Genomic DNA, 20,867 nt, shown 5'->3' with positions numbered 1-20,867 from the left:
TTTTTCTTTTCCCTCCCCCCCTTTTTTTAAAAACCCCCTTCTGCATTCCGGGCTTCCCCATTTCCCTATCTTCCCCAAAATTCCTCCTCTTCCCCTCTTCCGTCCAGTTCCATCTCCTCCTCTTTTTTCCTTTCTTTCCCCTCTTCCTCCTTTCCCTTCGAACCACACTATTAACGGCATGCGATCCGAGTCCACCCTTTCACCTATCTCTAACTTCCTGACTTCCTCTCTTACCTCCTCATTACCTATTATATAATCTATTACCGATTTCCCATTCGGCCCCATATACGTCCATCCCCCTTCCTCATCCCCTGCTATTCCTCCATTCATTATCGCCCACCCCTTTTCCTCCAACTTCTTCACCAACCTTCTCCCTTCCCCATTTACTTTTTTATCTCTTGATTTTCTTCCCTTCCCTTCCCCTCCTTCCTCCTCTCCTATCTCCACTCTTCCTCCTAAATTTCCCGTTCTTGCATTAAAATCCCCCCCCTATTATCGTTCTTACTCTGTCTCCCTCCTCCTCCATCCACTCATTCATCTCCCCTAGCTTCTCTCCATCTCCCCATTTATGTACACTCCCACCAACCTCCATCTCTCCTCTCCTTTCCCTATCATCACCTCCACCATTCCCTCTTTATCCGCCTTACACTTTCCTTCTATTCCTACCCCTTTTCTCACCCCCACTATAATTCCACCCATAGCCCTTCCTTTTTTACTCTTCCTCCTCGCATATTGCACCTCCCATTTATATCCTCCCGGCATCCTCCCTTTCATCTTTTCCCACCCTTTTTCATCTACCCATGTCTCTAGGAAAAACATTACATCCCATTCTCCTACCGCTTCCCAGAAGTCCGCGTCCTTTTTTCTTAATCCCGCCACATTCCAGAATGCCACCTTCCATCCTTCCTCCCCTTCTCCTTCCTCCTTTCCTTCTTCCCCCTCCTCTCCCTTGCCCTTTACCTCCTACTTCCTTCCTCTCTCTTTCTCTTTTTCACCCTTCTTTCCCCACTCTTTCCCTCCCCTCCTTTCCCGTCTCCTGTATTGTTTCCATCCCCTTTCCTTCTATTCCCATCCTCTCTCCTCTCTTCCCTCCTCTCATCCCCTGCTCCTTCTTCCTCTTTCACCTCGTCCCATCTCCACCATTTACCTCTCATCCAGATTCTCCCATACCTTACCCATGCCCTCCTTCCCTCTCTTTCCTCCCCTCTCGCCAACTCTCCTAATCTCCACATCATCCTTCTTTCTTTCCACGTTAGATCCTCTTCAATCCTCTCCTCCCTTCCTCTCAACCTCCTTTTCTTTTCCATTATCTCCCTTTTAACCTCCATCTCTCCCACCCTTACTAATGCTATACTTGTCCCGTCCCTTCTCCCTTCCCCTATTCTCCTCACTTCCTCTACCTGCCCCCCTACCCCTATCTCTTTTAATAATTTCTCCACCTCCCCTTTTACCCCCTCTTCTCCTCCCTTAATTCCTTTATTATCACATTCTTTCTCTTTTCTTCTCTTTCCTTTCTCTCCCATTTCCATTCCATCCTCTTAATCCTATCTTCCATCTCCTCACTCTCCTTTCTCTTCTCCCCTTTCTCTCTTTCCCCCTTTTTTCCTATCTCTAATTCTTCCATTTTCATCCCCATCTCCTTAATCCTTCCCATAAATTCCTCCTTCTCTCTCTCCCACCTTTTCTCTCTCTCCTCCATTTCCTTTTTTAGCCCCCTTACCTCCTCACTTAATTCCTCCTGCCCTCTTACTCCCTCCTTAATCTCCTCTCTAATCTCTCTTCTTATCTCTCTCATCTCCTGAATTATCTCCTCCTTCCATTCCCTCCCCATCTCTTTTAATATCTCCCCTATCCCTCCTGCCTCCTCCCTCCTTTCAACCTCTGGCGACCTTATCACCTTTTTACTTCTCCTGAACGCCCACTCCAAATCCCCTTTTTCCTCTCTCTCCTTTCTCAACCCTACTTCCTCTAATTCCTCCCTTTTCCTTTTCAAAACCTCCTCTGCCGTCCCTGTGCTCCCTCTTCTCTCCCATTTCTCCGTCTTCTTTAATCTTTCTATCTCCTCTATTTCTTTTCTTTCCATCTATATCTCCTTTACTCTATGTCTAGTGACTTTCCCTATACCCTATTTCAGTTACTTTCTCCTCTGCTAGTGACTTTCCCTATATCCTCGACTGGTTCCTCTGTCACTAGAGACTTTCCCCGCACCTACACCTATCCCCTATCTCTCCTCTCCTTTTACACCTGCATTTCTCTTTCCTAGTACCTTCCTCTCCCCTCGTGCCCCTGATCTATCTTCCAAACTGCCAACTCACTCTACCTGCATCACTTCTCTTCCTTCTCACCGCTCTATTCCCTTCTCACCCCACTTGCCTGCACTCCCCTTGCATTCGCCAACTCCAGCTTCTCACTCTCTTACTCTCTCTCCCCCTTTCTCTTCCTCACACCTCTAATACTCCACTCAAATACACACACTGACAGCACCACAACCTTCTCGCACGCAACCGGAAACGGAAGTCCTAAACTTTAGTAGATATTAAATATATATTTTTTACAGAATGTCTTGCAAAGAGAAGCCTACAAGCAAAAACAAACACCATTCATTGATGGAAAGGAAATTATTCTTACAAATACTAGAAAAATATAAATATGTAATAGAAATAAAAAAAAGCGACAGCACAACATTAAAAGATAAAGACCTTGCATGGAGTGAAGTATGTAAAGAATATAATCAATCGGCACTAATCTCTCAAGAAGTAAGAATTTTATATTTTTGATTATGCGAAGGGCCTAATATAGTAGATAATAATATACGCTTTATTATATTACACAATATTTTGAATTATAGAGAACTGTGCAACAATTGAAAAAATTGTGGGCAAATCTAAAGCAGTCGCAGAGAGATGCCTTAACTAAAGAAAAACAATCGCGTTTAGCAACTGGTGGAGGACCAGAAGAAACTGAAGCAAAAATTGATCCCGATGTAGTTAATATAGCACCACATCTAATGGAAAATGCACTAGTATTATTTACATCAAATATGACAGATTTAGAGATTGAAGGTACATCTACAATTAACTATTATTAACCTAATTTAATGTAACCTCTGAATTTTTTGCAATATAATTATTGAATATTTTCTAATATTAATGTTTTATCCTTATTTCTTCATGTTTTTATTTTTATTTTATTAACTTCTATTTATTTCAAAAAAACGTGAACTTACATTTGACATAATATCTACAAATGAAAATTTAGATACATTAGACCTCACAAACAATAATGAAGATCTTATAAGTGATGAGAGCGACAAAAAAATATTGATTCACAAGGTATTTATTATTAATCATATTAATAATAATAATATTATGTCCACTATATTGATCTGTAAAATAAATTAAAAAAAACGTGCTATCTTAATTTTTTGTAAAAGATATATATCATTTTTACTACATTATTTACTCAAGATATTTTTTATTTTTACTTCTATTTTATAAATTTTTACTTTTATTTCATTAATTTATATTTGTATTTCAGATAAATACAAGATTGAATTCAATACATCTACTAATGATATTATTTTAACATCAGATAGTAAAAACAAAGAATATTTTAAAAATAATGAGATCGGGCAAAAAATTATTGATACACATACTTTAAAAAGATATAATAAACAATCAATACATTCTAGTACTACAAATACACCAAGGAAAAAAGAAAATGCATCAGGATGATCGTTACTCAATGCGAAGAATTATTGCGAATAATTGCACCCAGAATAACCCGGCAATATGTTGTTCGTAAGCTAATTGAGGCAGAACAGCGATTAATAATATGTTTAAGGTAATGTGGTAAGTTAATTTATCTCTTATATCTATGTAGTTATAGCAACTGAGGAAATTTATAATTTTTAATATTTCAGATATTTAGCCAGTGGTGGTAGTATGATATCTTTGCCACACTAGTATTCAGTGAGTCAAACATTAGTCACGCAAATTATTCCTAAAACATGCAATTATTCTGCAATTTCTGGGCCTTTCCTTTACTTCTCTTGGGATTATATAGCCAGACTCTCTCCCTCCTTGAAATAAATTGTTCTAACTTTCCTATCATATCTGGCTTTCATTTGCGAAGACTTTAGAGCCATACGTTTCCTAACACAAGAACGAATTTCTTCTAATCTTTCCTTTAAATTATCCACAAAATTCTCTGAAAGCAATTTCTCTTCATCAAATTTAGGACTTTCTTGTAACAAGTCTACTGGTAGCCTACGTTCTCGAGCGAAGTACAACTCGGCAGGAGTCACTCTTGTAGTCTTATGTTTCGACGATCTATATGCTAAGAGAAACATAGGAATCCATTCATCCCAATGTTTCTTATTTTCAGAAATGTATTTCGCCAAGTAATTGATAATTGTCTGATGTTGACGTTCCACCTGGCCATCTGATTGAGGATGAAGAGCAGTAGTCCTTGTCTTTTTGATTTTAAGAAGTCGCATTAATTCTCCAAATAACTGAGACCCGAAATTCTTTTTCTGATCTGTGTGAATTTCAATAGGCACTCCATGCCTTGAAACAAACTGACTTACAAAAATTTCAGCCACAGTCTTGGCTCTAATATTCTTGACAGGGAAATCTTCCACCCATTTGGGAAACAATCCACTATTACAAGAAGATACTTATTCCCTGACTTAGTCAACGGAAGAGGACCAAGGATATCCATTTGCACCCTTTCTAATGGAGCTTCGACGTTATAAATTTGCAAAGGAGATTTTCCTTTTCCAGAAGGACCTTTCTTTGATATACATATCTTGCAGGTTCTGCACCACTTCTAACGTCTTGCTTACAATTCGCCCAAAAGAATATTTTTCGAATCCTCTCAAGAGTCTTGTTAACTCCGAAATGTCCTCCGGACGGAGAGATCATGTGTTTCCTATAAAATCTCTTTGATCCGATCTTGAGGAACTATTAATTGAAGGAAACTGGTTTGAAGATTTGGGGCTTCCCATCTCTTATAGAGAATTCCATTTTTTTAGAACGAGAGAATCCCAATAAGACCAATAAATCTGAGCCGAAACATTTTTGGTAGAAACTTCCGAATGCAATGGTCTTTTTTCTGTTTCTTTTCGTCGTATAATAAATGAAATGCTTGGATCTTTTTGCTGTGCACGACGCCACTCTTCCAGATCTTCTCCCGCAAGCATAATGCGAGCGACCATTTTCTCTGTTTCTTCTGCGTTTTTCGTCTCGACTTTAGCGATAAACATAACAATGGTCAGCTACTGAGCAGCCGCTATTTTTGTTTCGGCGAAGATCATCTTTCTGAGATAATTGCAATCATACATGAAAAACAAAGGGCTGAGTGGAATATATAATGAGGACTTAAGCGCTCTCAAATCATAGTACGGTGACCGCGAGAGCACACGTTGTCCTCAAGGAAAATTCGGACGGCAAAAGTTTAGTGGCTATATTGTAACGAAAATGCGGACCAAAAGTACATTGACTTATAACGTGTGTCATAATTGTGGGAAAAAAATGTGTCCAATTCCAATGGATAAAGACATTGCGGTCGACGTTTCTGACGACGTGTCTGATGACATCTCTGATGACGAGATGGAAATGGAGGTCATCACGATCTCTGATGACGAGGAAGAAGACGACGAATACGACATGTACGACCCTGTGTACGCCAAGGAGATGAATATTGTCCTGGATGATATAGAAGAAATGGAAATCGTGCCGGGCATATTCCGACAAGAAGAAGAAGAAGAAGAAGAAGAACAGCATCAAATAGTAGACGATGGCTACGAAAGTGATCGCGTGATCGAGTCGTCGCGCGAGAGAAACATTGGATATTCGAGCCATTGTATCCTTCGATGAGAACACGAGGTGTGCGTGTTGTATGCGTACGTCGCACCGTGAGGATTACTAAAAATCTGCATTCCTTGTTTCATGAGAAACAGGGAAAGATTTGCAACCATTGACGTCATCGAGAAGCACGAGACGATGCGGTACAGAGATGTGCCGCATCACCACTGCATCGATTGCCAGGAAAGATTGTTCACAATCTTCCTGACCAACATGTGCCCAGCGTGCCAAGTATGTAAGTATATATATATATATATATACATATGTCAAAAATAAGATAAAATAGTACAATAATATATTATATTTCTGTGTGCAGGTGCCAAGACACAGTCCGCCGCGTGAGCCTCTTTCGCCGCTGAATCCATGCGTGGATCCCGAGTCGCCGGCTCTCTCGCCGTCGCCACCGCCGCCGAATCCAGGCATGTATCCGGGCCGCCGCCTCTCTTTCTCTCTCCTACCTCCGACGATCTTTTTTTATATAGTTATTATATATTGTTATATATCTGGTATATCGTTTTATATAATTTATATATCTTTTGTACTTTATATATTTTATATTTTTATTATATATATTTTTATTTTATAAATTTTAATACGTTTTATATAATTGTATATAATTAATATATCTTTTATACTTTTATACATATATTTTTTATATATATCGTTTATACTTTTTTATTATAAATTTTATAATTTTTAATTTTTATACAGGGTGTCCGGCAACTAACGGACCAATGATTAAGGGCGGATTCTTTGGCCAATTTGGAGACAATTTTTCCTTAGCAAAAATGTTAAGAAGTCAATAATTTTCGAGTTATAAGCGATTGAAAAAAATGGGTCTTTTGAAAACTAAACGTTTTGGAGTTAAAAGTCTAACATAATTATATTCTTTAGTTAATTTCAGGTAGAGTTTACTATAATAAAACTTTAATTTGAGGCTTAGTTATAAAGATACATAATGACAAATATTGGAAAGTTGTAAAAAATGATGACTTTATTTGACATTTTCGCTGAGGAAAAATCGTTTCCAAATTGACCAAAGAATCCATTTGTAATCGTTGGTCCGTTAGTTACCAGACACCCTGTATTTACACACACACACACACACGCACGCACGCACGCACGCACGCACGCACGCACGCACGCCTGATGATATAGCCCTTAGTGAAAAGTTTTTGAGTGGGGGTGAAGGCTTACGAGAGATGCCTATTTGCAATGGGCATCATAAAGTTGCGAGCAGCTTCAGAAGCAGCAACAGCAGAAGCATCAGCAAGACCAAAATAAAAAAATGACGGGAGGATATTTGCACGGTATCGACCCCGAATTAGTAAGTATAGTATTTTAAATAAATGTAATATTTTTATATTTTTATATATTTAATTTATATATTTAATATTAATTTCAGATGATCCAAGCCCTCATTCTGAATAGGGAACCAGTGGTGCCGAGGGTACCGGTTATTGAGGAAGAGGAGGAGAGGCAGGGACGTAGGGGAGCCCACTGACAAACAGTGGGTCAGGTGGCAAAGGGCGAGGAGGCGGGAGGAGCTGGATGTGCTGTGGGGCGACGTCCAGGGGGCACGACACCTGGAGGGCCATTACCCTGATGTATGGGCAAACGAGTTCGGCCTAGTGGAACTGTTCGATCCACCAGAGCCGTACGATTGGGGCCCGATTCTCCGGGAACTTGAAGGCGAAGACTGGAACGGTAATAATAATTAAGAAAAATTTTTTAAATATAATACTGTATTATATTTATAAATTAATAATTGTTCTGCTTACAGACCCGTCCGACGTTCCAGTAAGGCCTCAGCTTCAGTCTCAGCCGACATCACCCCATCACCGCCGTCGCCGCCGCCGCCGTCACCGCCGCAATCCTCGTCTCCGCAATCACCCATTTTATAATTAAGGTTTATTTTTTATTTTTTATTTTTCATTTTTATATCTATATTTTTATATATTTTATATTTTTTTCATATAATTATTGTTTCGGCTGATAATCGTTTTCTGAACGATCGGTGGGCAAGGAATGATTGGATGTAATAACGAAGTCTTCGTCGGTGTCGAATGCTCCTTTTAATTGTTGTTCGTCCTTCTCTTAACAAGATTGGATTCTACGCCGTCGTGCGGAGATATACAATTTGTGCAGGAGAAAACTGTGCGCTTTCTGAAGAATACAAAGCGATGGGTTTTCAATATAATTTGCCTGGCCTGTTGTCGTTTAGACGGCAGAGCGCTGACTCATCTCGGAAACGGGCATCGGATCGCTCGAACCTGCCGGTCTCCGAGGAAAGTGGGAGAATTTCCGAAAATAAGAGCGCAGACAATAACATGCTTTGTAATATTTTTCATCGATGAGCTGTGTACTCGCGCGCGCAAACAATACGAAAGTCGAGGCGAGTAATTATCGCGGAATCGATTCCGAAACATACCGCTTGCCTCGAATGTATATTCGAAATGAGCGAATAGTAATAAACAAGAAGTTCGCTTTGGCTTGCGTCAACGCCGATAATATTGACAACAAATTGACAGAATTAACTCAATCGAGTTTAACGGTTTTATCGTGATTATAAGGCGACGAACGACAAACATACATAAGAAAGTAACAAATTAATTTTAGACAAATTAACAAACAAAAAGAGAAAAAAAAAATAATGAGAGCAAGTACTCGCTTTACTTATCGTCTCCGCCCGCCGTGCCGGAAGTCATTGACATCTCTTGATTGATGTCAACAGGGAGATAACAAACTTTATGATAGGGCGCTTATATTCGGCGCGGCTCGTTCAGACGGTGACAACTCTCGTCAAGCCGTCGGCGCCGGGATGACACGCGACAATTCGGCCGAGCTCCCAATGACTCGGGGGAGCTTGCGGATTTCGTAAGAGAACTAATTGTCCGACGCGCGCTAATTTTTGCACAATTCGCCATTTCGGGCGTTGTTGGAGGGTGAGCAGGTAATCGTTGCGCCAAGATCTCCAAAAACCTTCGATGATGCGTTGCGTAATCTGCCAGCGCGACAGTCGATTTTCGTGCAGGTCGAGAACGCTGAGTTCGGAAGATGCCACTAGCGGGGCGCCGATTAAAAAATGCCCAGGAGTCAAGACGCGGTAGTCCTCCAGATTCTCAGAGACGGCGGATAGCGGTCGAGAATTTAGACACGATTCGATCCTACAGAAGAGGGTGTTCACTTCCTCGTACGTGAGGATGTGCGCACCTATACATCGTTTGAGATGCGTTTTGACGCTACGCACACCGGCCTCTCAGAGACCGCCAAAATGTGGGGCGGCAGGAGGGAGGAAATGCCACGATGTTTTTTCGCAAGCGGTCGCCTCAATAAAATTCGGATCGCAGAGGGCGCGACGATGGGCATCGGCTAATTCGCGATCGGCTCCTTGAAAAGTTGTGCCATTATCGCAATACATCCTCTGTGGAAGATCTCGTCTTGACACAAACCGATGATACGCTGCGATAAAGGTTGCGGAAGTGTAATCGGTCACGATTTCAAGATGGATAGTCTTAGTCGTGAGGCATACGAACAGGGCGATGTACGCTTTATGCGATTTGTGTCCGCGCCCGGGTGCACTTCGCAACAGAATGGGACCAGCATAGTCGACTCCCGTGTGTGAAAAAGGTCGCGCCGCGCGGTTTACGCGAGCCGACGGAAGATCTCCCATGAGTTCGTTTGGAATGGTCGCAGCCTCGCGGACACATCGCACGCATTTATGAAGGACGGCGCGGACGCAAGTACGTGCGCGGAGAATCCAGAATTCGGATCGTAAGGATGCAAGAGTCAGTTGTGAACTGCCGTGTAGCATGCGATGATGGTGATGATCGATGATGAGAGAAAGGAGGGGATGCGACCGAAGGACGATCGGATACTTCGTCGAATCTGGCAGGCGAGTGTGACGTAGACGTCCGCGGACGCGGATGAGTCCGTCGGCGCTCAACGAAGGATTGAGAGATGCAAGTGGACTGGATTTGGACACGGATCGCTCCGCAGCGAGACAGGCTAACTCGGCGGGGAACATAGCTGCCTGTATACATCGGAGCCAGTACACTTTGGCTGCAGCAATTTCGTCGACGCGCGAACTGAGTTCGAATGATTGGTTTCGCGGTCGCGCGAGATTCCCGAATCGAATGAGATACAAGGTCACGCGAGATTCCTGAATCGAATGAGATACGAGGTTACGCGAAGCAATTTCGGCCAGAATGAGAAGCGAAACGCGAGATCACATAGTTCCGGAGGACCCTGAGAGTCCGCGACGTGTACGTTTCGCTTTTCCAAAAGATCGTTGGGTGTGATCTCATCTTGGACGAGATGGCCGTTCGGCCAAGAGGTCGGAGGGAGGGACAGCCACGGGGGTCCGTACCACCATAACGGGTGTTGAGCTAGCTCGTCCGGAGCAATCCCACGGGACGCGGCATCGGCTGCGTTATCGTGAGTAGCCACATGGCGCCACGGGATGTCTGGTAAGATTGTTTGAATGGACGCGACGCGATTTGCTACAAACGTTCGCCAGCAGGACGGCGATTTACTTAGCCAGGCGAGCGTTATTGTGGAATCCGTCCAACAATATGTCTCGATGTTCGGCAGTTGAAGCGTCGTTCGAACGAACTGCACGAGACGCGAGAGAAGATGTGCAGCGGCCAGCTCGAGACGCGGAACGCTTAGTGTTTTGAGGGGGGCGACCTTTGACTATGCGGCGAGCAAGCAAACATTGATCGATCCGTCGATGTGAATGTTACGGAGATAGACTACCGCCGCGTAGGCTTTCGTAGAGGCGTCTGAGAAGCCGTGTAACTCAGCTTTCAAGGTATGAGAGCCGGATCGCGTCCAGCGCGCGAATTTCGAGTTGGTGAAGGCACGATAATTTAGAATGATACCGTTCCCAGGCGGTTGCGTAATCAACGGGAATGTCGTCGTCCCAATCGCATTTTAGTTGCCACAAGGTTTGCAGGAAGATTTTCGCGGTAATCACGATGGGGGTGATCCAACCAAGCGGATCAAACAATCTTGCGATGGTCGATAAGATCTCGCGTTTCGTTTTCGAGGCATGTACCGGGAGAGAAACTTTAACTTGAAAGATATCGCGACCCGGGTCCCACGTGAGACCTAGCACGTTCAGTCGCTCATCGTCGTGTAGATCTTTCGAACAGGCCAGGCCGTGATCGGACGGATCAATATCCGACAGAAGATCCTCGCAATTGCTCGCCCACTTTCTCAAGCGAAAACCGCCCTTTGATAATAAAGCGACAAGTTGGTCGCGAGTCTGGCGCGCGAGAATTTTATCATCGGCGCCGAACACGCTGTCGTCGACGTGAAGTTGCGACAGGAGGACCGGTACCGCGAACGGGAACGAGGCGCCTTCGTCTTGCGCTAACTGTCGCACCACACGGAGAGCGAGGTAAGGAGCGGAAGCGGTGTCGTAGGTAACGGTGAGTAATTGATACTCATCGACTGGTTGTTCCGGAGACTCGCGCCACAGAATTCTCTGGTAGTCAACATCGCGTTGATCGACTAGTATCTGTCGATACATCTTTGCGATGTCAGCAGTGTAGACATAGCGATGTTGACGACATCGCATTAGCACCGTGACGAAATTGAGCTGGAGCTTAGGCCCGACCAGCAAGTGGTCGTTTAGGGACGTTCCGTCCGAGGTTCGGCACGACGCGTTGAAAACAACGCGTTAGCGCGTTGTCGCACTGCTGTCTCGTACGACAGCGTGATGCGGGTTATAATAGCGGTGGGAGACATCCTCCCGGTGATTATCGGGTGGCGCGATGGTCATATGGGGCCGAGTCGAGACGATATTCGGTAAGGAAATCGCGGTTACGCGAACAATCCGAGATGCTTCAACAGCAGAAAGAAACGTTCGAACGCGAAAAACGGGCTTCGGAAGAAGACCTCGAAATCATCCGCAGTAACCTCGTGAGTAAAGAAACGGAGATGGAAAAACGTTTGAACTCCATCACAATGGTAGCAACCGAAAAACCCGACTTAAGCGATCATATGCTCCAAGAAATCGAACGATTACGCCAGGAGATAAACTCCATGCGCGGGAACAATACGATACCTACGCAATATATTCCCAGCACCGCGGGACGCTTTCTCGACGAACAGGCGTCTCCCGCATTCCAACACGGAACCAATTATGATAGTCCAAGGGTGTCTTTCAGGGAAGCACTTGAGACTATCCCGCCATTCGACGGTCGAAATATCCCCCTCTCTCAATTTATACGAGCATGTAGACGCGCTAAAGAAATATTCCCACCATCGTCCGAGCGAAACCTAACCCGCCTACTTCTTACTAAGTTACGCGGGCGAGCTATATGCGCCGTAGAAGACGAAGAGTGCGAAACGATAACTCAACTTGCCGACCTCCTGAATGGAGCCTTCGGATCCCCGAAAACCATCGACCAGTATCGTGGGGAGCTGAGCACAATTTACCTTAAACCAAACGAGCATATCCTTGATTTCATTAGCCGCGTAAAAGACTTGCGATCTTCTATAACGGACGCGGAACGCCGAGCGCAAGGAATGCTATCCGTCGGATCAGTAAACGAAATCGACGCCTTAACAGCACGATTTTTCTGCGAGGGCTTGCCACTCGCCTATAGGATACAATTGAGACAAGAACACTATCGCGACCCGTTTCTAGCTTTTTCACACGTCAAAATTCTCGCGAAAAGATCGGAACTAGACAATGGAAGATTCGAAACTCCGCGCCGTTCATACGAACGTAACGTATATCCGAATGAAAGGCCTTTAGCCCACTCGACGCCCATAAAAATAAACACGGAACGATCTCCTAACAACAGATGGACTCGAGCCGAGTACTCGCCGCGCGTCGAACAAACAAGGCACAGTAACGCGCCGTTTCCAAAAGCCTATAATAGTACACAGTCACAGAGACCGACAAACACTTACAGAACGGAAGACGCCAACCGAGGGGGTCCCGAGAACAATAGACACGAACGAACCAGTAACAACAAATACTGTAGGTACTGTAAAAATCCGGGACACGAAATAGAGGAGTGCCGGAAAAGACAATACAATAACTCACGTCAGGGAAACTCCCCTCACCCCTCGAGGCCCAGGGACGAGGCTCGAGCGGGAACGTCTCGGGAAACAGATCGTCCAATACGACTAATAAACGCGGAGCAAGCCCTGGAGAAACCAGAATCGCCATGCTAACCCCGAACGATTTTTCGCACGTGCCCACCGTTTCCATTGCCGCGGTCGGTTTAGCACGCAACACGAATTTCATGATAGATACTGGCGCGGCACCCAACTTGGTTAAACAAGGCCAACTAAGCCCCGATTGCGTTATCGATAAAAGCATAACTATTTTCCTTAGCGGAATTACAAGCGATAAAATCGAAACGCTCGGAGCGACAAGTATCAAATACCTCGGTCACAGGGTCGACCTCCACTTAGTCCCAGACGACTTTCCAATTTCCCAAGGCGGAATCCTAGGATTCGAATTCTTACGCGACGCGTCTAAGATAGATTATTCCAAGCGCTGCATCGTGTGGCAGCAAACGCAAATCCCTTTTAACGATGCTCAGACGGTAAAAATCCCGGCTAGATCGCGGGCCACCGTCTCGCTCCAAGTCAGCAATCCCGAGGTCAGCATAGGATATATTCCGCGAATTCATGTGAACGAAGACATCTACTTAGGAGATGTCATCGTCACTAATCGTAACGGCACAGTATATATGAAAGCCGTTAACATAAGCGACAAGGACCACAAATTGTACTTACCTAGGGTAAGATTACAAGAGATCGAGAAAATTTCCAAATCTTGTCCACAGAACCTCGAGGATCCTTCATCCTATCTCAAGGGTCATAAAAGCGCCCTCCTTAACCTAAAATTCCAACGCACGGGTCACATAAACACTGAGGACGGTCCCTTAACCCTAGGGCATCTGGGGACCAATCTCATAAAACATAACGACATAAAACCTCAACACGTCGCAGCGTTGACCCGACAAAACACACAATCTCGTCCCGAAGAAATAAAAACACTGCTGCGGCTTGAACACTTAAATGCGGAGGAGACTAAACACGTACATAACCTTATAAACGTCTACAACGATTTGTTCCGTCTCCCCACCGATAAATTACACTCCACAGACGTCACTACACACACAATCCCGACAACCGACGAATTAGCGGTCCACACGAAACAATACCGATTTCCGCCGATGCACAAGGAGGAAATTAATAAACAAGTACAAGAACTCATCGAGAACGATGTCATTCAACCATCCACTTCACCGTACAACTCCCCCTTGTGGATCGTGCCAAAGAAACCGGACTCGAAAGGTAACAAACGCTGGCGCATGGTAATAGATTATCGGGCGCTGAATGAAAAAAAGATCGGGGACGCGTACCCTCTACCGAACATAGTGGAAATCCTCGATCAACTAGGAAGTGCGAAGTACTTTAGCGTATTCGATTTAGCATCGGGTTTCCATCAAATCAAAATGGATAAAGCACACGCCCATAAAACGGCGTTTTCCACACCGTACGGGCATTACGAATTTAAGAGAATGCCGTTTGGGCTCAAAAACGCCCCCGCGACATTCCAAAGACTCATGGACCAGGTACTCACCGGACTTCAAGGCGCCGAACTATTTGTGTACCTTGATGAAATCGTATTATATTTTAGCTCACTGCGAGAGCACGAAATAAAGTTCCATAAATTGGCGGAACGACTTAGGAAGGCAGGACTGCGACTCCAGCCCGACAAGTGCGAGTTCCTCCGTAAAGAAGTCACGTACCTGGGACATGTCATAAGCAAAACTGGAGTGAAACCCGATCCTAAAAAGATAACCGCGGTTCAGAGTTTTCCTCGCCCTAAAGACCCGAAGAATATCAAGCAATTTCTCGGGCTAGCGGGATACTACCGGAGGTTCATACCTAATTTTTCGAAGATAGCGCGCCCGCTTACCGATCTGCTGGAAAGGATGAGACCTTTGTTTGGCATAAGGAACAGGAGACAGCCTTTACGCACCTCCGCGATGCATTGTGCAAAGAACCGATACTACAGTATCCGGATTTTACGAAACCTTTCGTTATAACTACCGACGCATCCGGATATGCAATAGGCGGTGTCCTGAGCCAAGGGCCGATTGGAAAAGACCTCCCTATAGCCTACACCTCCAGGTTACTAAATAAGGCCGAGCGAAACTATTCGACTATAGAAAAGGAACTATTAGCAATAGTTTACAGCGTAAATTTCTTCAGGCCTTACATATACGGTAAGAAGTTTAAATTGGTCACGGATCACAAATTTTTGGTGTGGCTACATTCAGTAAAAGACCCATCTTCCCGTCTTGTCCGATGGCGTCTAAAACTATTAGAATACGAGTATGAGGTATTATACAAAGCAGGAAAAATAAACGCCAATGCAGACGCCCTCTCGCGAAATCCCACCCCAGACCCTATGCCCGAAGTCGAACGAGTCCTCCCTCTCTCACAAATACAAAGATTGTCCGACTCCAATGAATCCCTATTCACCGCCAAGAAGAAGCGAGGCGCAAAAACTCCACGAATCACAAACAAGCTGGATTGCGGCGAACAGCGTCCCTCACCGACCCCCGATAATTCGAAATCAGAGGAAACAAACTCGCCCCCTAGTTCCAGCGAGGACAGCGACTCGGAAAACGAAACCGATAGCAACTCCAGTTCCAGTAGCGAGGAGTTATTCATAAACGTAAACAGTCCTTTCATTCCACGGGCCGCCGTGAGGCCCCGCGTGATAAATATCCCGGACAATTTCGCGACCCGAAAAGATAACCTTGTCATTTTCATAACGCAACAAGGAACACCGATCGACAAGGGAGCCCAAATATTGCAAGTAGCGAACTCCTTGCCGATGACTAGAGATGCAGCTTTGGGCAGGGCAAGGGTAAGTCGCGAGGGCACCCGACGCGTAATTTCTCTCGCGGTAAAGGAGAGGATTTCCGGCGTTACCGAAAAGGAAATAATAAAAGAAGCAATACACTCGCTACTAGACGTTATCCGAGAATTGGGCTTGCAATCGATCTCGATCAGTAAAGGCAACGTTGACAATGTAGATTGGAATACGATATATAACCTCTTAATTAAAATACTAGACGAAATCGACATAAGAATATTTATTTGTACGAACGACATAACGGTCCCCGAGAAGGACCAAAGGGAACAAATTCTCGCCGAAAATCATTGTTCCGCGGTAGCAGGACACAAGGGCATCACCAAAACTTACAATAGGATTAAAAAACGCTACACTTGGAGCGGTATAAAAACTGATGTCCAAAATTTCGTCAAAAACTGCCGCGCGTGTCAATTAAAGAAATTGGTTCGCGTAAAAACCAAGCAACCAATGATCCTAACCGACACCCCCGATTCGGCCTTCGAAAAGGTCTCCATGGATATAATGGGTCCCTTCCCAACCACGAAACAAAACAATACGTACATCCTAACTATACAGGACTTGCTAACCAAATACTCCCTTGCGATCCCACTCCGACAAGCAGGAGCGATACAAGTAGCAGAAGCATTTACTAACGACCTTATTTGTACATTCGGCGCGCCAAAAGCGATCCTCACCGACCAGGGCTCACACTTTATAAACAGCCTCATGAGGACAGTAGCCCGAAAATTTAAAATCAAGCAATGTAAGACCACAGCGTACAGACCACAAGCGAACGGATCGGTAGAACGATCACACCAGGTACTCTGGGAATATTTGAAGCAATTTGTTGATAAAAATAGTGAATGGGATCAAATTTTAAAACTAGCATCGTTTTCGTATAATACGAGCGTACATGAGGGTACAAAATACACTCCGTACGAACTCATTTTCGGGAAAATCGCGCGGGTCCCCTCGAGCGACCCGGACATCGAAAGCATGACTAACGAAAGCTATACACAATATTTAACCACACTATTCAACAAATTGCGCGATTCCCAAACAGCCGCACGCGAAAACTTAAATAATGCTAAGAATAGAAGTAAGAAATACTACGATAAGAAAATCAATGCGCGTAAATTTAAGATTAACGATAGCGTTTATTTACTTAAGGAACCTAACAAAGGGAAATTAGGAGACCAATATACAGGTCCCTATAGGATAATAAAGATACTAGGTAAAAATAACGTTAAGTTAGCTATAAGCAATAGTAAGACTAAAACCGTACATATGGACAAGTTAAAGCCCTCACCACATCAAGCTCCCACCCTTGAAGACCCCCACTCCGAAGACGAATATATCTCGGACGCCCCAACGGAGGACGGGCCAGTAATCAACCAACCACGCTAAGATGAGGACTCTCGCAATTATCCTGGGCATGGCCTTCCTGGCCCCACTATCCAGCGGACTAATCGGATACGACTGTGGAGGACGGGGCCTGAACATCACAACACTCTCCCTCTTAGATATCGAAGAGTGTAAAACCAACAGCATCGAACCTAAGAAGGAGGAAGTCTATATACAACTACTCCAACTCAGTGAATTCGTGCATACTCCTGCCTACCAATGCAAAATCGAAATAGACCGGACTATATTTTACTGCGGAATGCACTCTCATATAGCAGCGGTGCAGAACGGAAGACAGGAGTATATCCACGAAATATCGGCAGATACATGCCGAAAATTGCACGAAACAGGGACCATATCCCTAGGAGTTAACCAGCACATTACTGGGATTAAGCCAAATGCAACAAACCTAAGAGCAATGACACTCGCAGGATCAGTTAAGACAGACGGAGAATGCAGCGGCACCCAGTTCAGCGACGCATACGGCTCATGGGACAACGTGATCGTGCAAGCCTCAGTACGAATCACGATACGACAATTGGAGCTGCCCGTTGGATACAATAACAATGAAGTGATACTTCCATCCGGCACTCGCTGTCCCGTAACGACAGGCGAATGCATTGATGCCGACGGCGCCTCCACCTTCTGGACAATCCTGCCAATTGACAACTGTCACTTTGGACGATACGATGTTCTCTACGAAGGAATAGCATATCGATTGTCGCCCAGCACTCCCCAAGAGGAAGCGCCAACGATTTATACAGTCACGGCGCGTGACACAACCTTCGCATTAGCAAGGACAACCGAGACCAACGTATGCGGATACAACCTTTGGCGAACGGAACATCCCAAGCTGTGTATCCTCGAAACGAGGCCCGAACGGACATTCAAAAGCCGTTCTAAGGTCAGAATCGACAACCTCGACATCTTCACATATGTGAATTCAAAATTTATATACGTCGAGAAACACCTGAAAACCCAGCTGACCCAACTATACAAGGATATTATGGAGCAAAAATGTGCACTGGAAAGGCAGATCCTCCTCAACGCACTTTCTCTAGCAAGCATAGCACCTGACGAAATGGCGCATCGAATAATGAAGTCTCCAGGTTATACCGCCATAACTGCAGGTGAAGTTATACACCTCATCAAATGTATACCTGTCAAATGCCGCCTACGACCTACCGAGGAGTGCTACAACAAACTCCCCGTCACTCATCAAAATAAGTCACTCTTCCTCTTACCAAGATCGAAGATACTTACTAAAGCCGGAACATCGAGGGATTGCAATGAACTATTACCAACTCTATACCAAATACACAACACCTGGTATAGACTAACACCGAAACCCGTGGAATCGGTGGCACCGCCTACTATCAGGCCTTTAACCAAACCCTCATGGAAGTACGTAAGCCCGGATTCACTCGCTTCCAGTGGTATTTATACGAACGAAGATCTTGATCGTCTTCGCGACCATATCATGTTCCCCGTGGTGAAACCCCTCCATGCTTCACACAATCGCCAGGGGAGCAATGGGACAGGAAATTCCTACAGGCAGTTTCTCCTTGCTGAATTTATTAGACGAGAAATCTCTCGACCGAATAGCGGAAAATACCGGAGCCAGGCTATGGAAGGGATTTATAAGCTTCGGGTCCGCCAGCGCCGGAGTACTTGGCATCTTCGTTACCATACGATTGATAAAATTAATCATCGACACCCTGATCCATGGGTACGCACTCCACTCGGTGTATGGATGGAGTCTACATCTACTCGGAGCCATTTGGACCTCGGTGACCAACGTCCTCCTACACCTTGGCAGATCAGCGGACGGAGAACAGGACAACGGACGAGAACTGCTACACCTGAAACCCCCTCCAACGAACGAAGAAGAAACACCCTTAACCCTGCCCACACAACAAACCCCTTCGATTAACGAATCAGACAGTGGCAAAGTGTGTGCAAAAACTCACCCTACGAGTGTTCCCCAATGAAAGATTACGGCGAACTAAATAAATATTTACATAATCAATGTTAAGTTAAGAACCTAATCGTAGCGCATAGAAAACTAAGTCCAAAATGTTGGAACATTAAATTCCAACATTTTTATTTTAAGGGGGGAGGTGTCACGCCCGGCCGTATAAACTTTTTTGTTTACTCCAAGTTCCTTAAACGCTATTTAAAAAGCGCGCCAAAGCCGGCCATGACGCTTAACTCCGCCTAGAAACTAAGCGTGGCGCTTCGTAGCGCCTAAGGATCTCCCACCACGGTGAGAGCCCCTACTCCGGACAGTTCCCCCTCTCCAGGCCGCCGCAGGCCCGAGCCGCCGAAACGAAGGACCTCAGAGCAGTCCCGAATTTCGGCAGTTCTCTGCGCGACACCGAACAGTATAGTCGCACTCCTAAATTCTAACTCTAAGTCCAAATTCTAAATCCTAACTCTAATTCTAAAATTCTAACTCTAAGTATAATATTCTAAATATAAATTTAACGTATAAGACGGGCAACAAGAGCCAAATCGCGGATGACAATGCGTTATCCTAACGAAACTAAATAATTTTCCGTTAGAATTAAATACCGGTGCACAAGGCACCAAATTTTACTTGGACACGGCCAAGATTTTAAATATGAAATAATCTCATATTTGAGATTTAATTTCAATACCCCCTTTAACCCCCCTACGGAAAATAAATAAATGAATGCAAGAGAAAAATATAGATCCGAAAATCGCTGAATCGGGAATCGAACCCGAGACCTTTCGCTTGCCGGGCGACTGCTCTTCCAGCTGAGCTATTCAGATCCTTTCGATTCTATACTTTTCTCTGTTATATATATTAATGTTGGTAAACAAACGCATTTTTTAAGCCAGCGTGTATCAAATATAAGAGTTTTAACAAGGCTCTGTAATATAAATATAAATTTAACGTATAAGACGGGCAACAAGAGCCAAATCGCGGATGACAATGCGTTATCCTAACGAAACTAAATAATTTTCCGTTAGAATTAAATACCGGTGCACAAGGCACCAAATTTTACTTGGACACGGCCAAGATTTTAAATATGAAATAATCTCATATTTGAGATTTAATTTCAATACCCCCTTTAACCCCCCTACGGAAAATAAATAAATGAATGCAAGAGAAAAATATAGATCCGAAAATCGCTGAATCGGGAATCGAACCCGAGACCTTTCGCTTGCCGGGCGACTGCTCTTCCAGCTGAGCTATTCAGATCCTTTCGATTCTATACTTTTCTCTGTTATATATATTAATGTTGGTAAACAAACGCATTTTTTAAGCCAGCGTGTATCAAATATAAGAGTTTTAACAAGGCTCTGTAATATAAATATAAATTTAACGTATAAGACGGGCAACAAGAGCCAAATCGCGGATGACAATGCGTTATCCTAACGAAACTAAATAATTTTTCCGTTAGAATTAAATACCGGTGCACAAGGCACCAAATTTTACTTGGACACGGCCAAGATTTTAAATATGAAATAATCTCATATTTGAGATTTAATTTCAATACCCTTTTTAACCCCCCTACGGAAAATAAATAAATGAATGCAAGAGAAAAATATAGATCCGAAAATCGCTGAATCGGGAATCGAACCCGAGACCTTTCGCTTGCCGGGCGACTGCTCTTCCAGCTGAGCTATTCAGATCCTTTCGATTCTATACTTTTCTCTGTTAT

General features: G+C 44.3%; 3 protein-coding genes and 1 pseudogene across 3 annotated transcripts; 2 read left to right on the top strand and 2 right to left on the bottom strand.

Moving 5' to 3' along the window:
- The first annotated feature begins 2,558 nt into the window (after positions 1–2,558).
- On the top strand, positions 2,559–3,930 carry LOC146721863 (myb/SANT-like DNA-binding domain-containing protein 3). Its single transcript, XM_085486190.1, has 4 exons — positions 2,559–2,756; positions 2,849–3,062; positions 3,211–3,297; positions 3,923–3,930. The coding sequence occupies exons 1-4, from the start codon at positions 2,559–2,561 to the stop codon at positions 3,928–3,930; spliced, it is 507 nt and encodes a 168-aa protein (XP_085342316.1).
- Positions 3,931–9,126: 5,196 nt separating this feature from the next.
- LOC114934751 (uncharacterized) lies at positions 9,127–9,894 on the bottom strand. Its single transcript, XM_029307465.1, has one exon. The coding sequence runs from the start codon at positions 9,892–9,894 to the stop codon at positions 9,127–9,129; it is 768 nt and encodes a 255-aa protein (XP_029163298.1).
- Positions 9,895–10,668: 774 nt separating this feature from the next.
- Positions 10,669–11,403, bottom strand: LOC146721862 (uncharacterized). The gene has a single exon (XM_085486189.1). The coding sequence runs from the start codon at positions 11,401–11,403 to the stop codon at positions 10,669–10,671; it is 735 nt and encodes a 244-aa protein (XP_085342315.1).
- A 6,699-nt stretch (positions 11,404–18,102) lies between these two features.
- Positions 18,103–19,166, top strand: LOC146721861 (uncharacterized; annotated as a pseudogene).
- The last annotated feature ends 1,701 nt before the right edge of the window (positions 19,167–20,867 follow it).

Source organism: Nylanderia fulva, unplaced genomic scaffold (genome assembly GCF_048542155.1).
Source record: "Nylanderia fulva isolate GAGA-0341 unplaced genomic scaffold, ASM4854215v1 Scaffold400, whole genome shotgun sequence".
Taxonomy (NCBI): domain Eukaryota; kingdom Metazoa; phylum Arthropoda; class Insecta; order Hymenoptera; family Formicidae; genus Nylanderia; species Nylanderia fulva.
Note: the sequence above shows the minus strand (reverse complement) of the source record. Positions and strands in the feature narration are given on the sequence as shown.

What these genes read in the sequence shown, in the direction of transcription:
- LOC146721863 (XM_085486190.1), top strand. Translation starts at nt 2,559, where the DNA reads ATGTCTTGCAAAGAGAAGCCTACAAGCAAAAACAAACACCATTCATTG. An exon ending in CGGCACTAATCTCTCAAGAA is followed by an intron (nt 2,757 to 2,848) that starts GTAAGAATTTTA and finishes TTTGAATTATAG; the next exon opens with AGAACTGTGCAACAATTGAA. An exon ending in GACAGATTTAGAGATTGAAG is followed by an intron (nt 3,063 to 3,210) that starts GTACATCTACAA and finishes TATTTATTTCAA; the next exon opens with AAAAACGTGAACTTACATTT.
- LOC114934751 (XM_029307465.1), bottom strand. Translation starts at nt 9,894, where the DNA reads ATGTTCCCCGCCGAGTTAGCCTGTCTCGCTGCGGAGCGATCCGTGTCC.
- LOC146721862 (XM_085486189.1), bottom strand. Translation starts at nt 11,403, where the DNA reads ATGTATCGACAGATACTAGTCGATCAACGCGATGTTGACTACCAGAGA.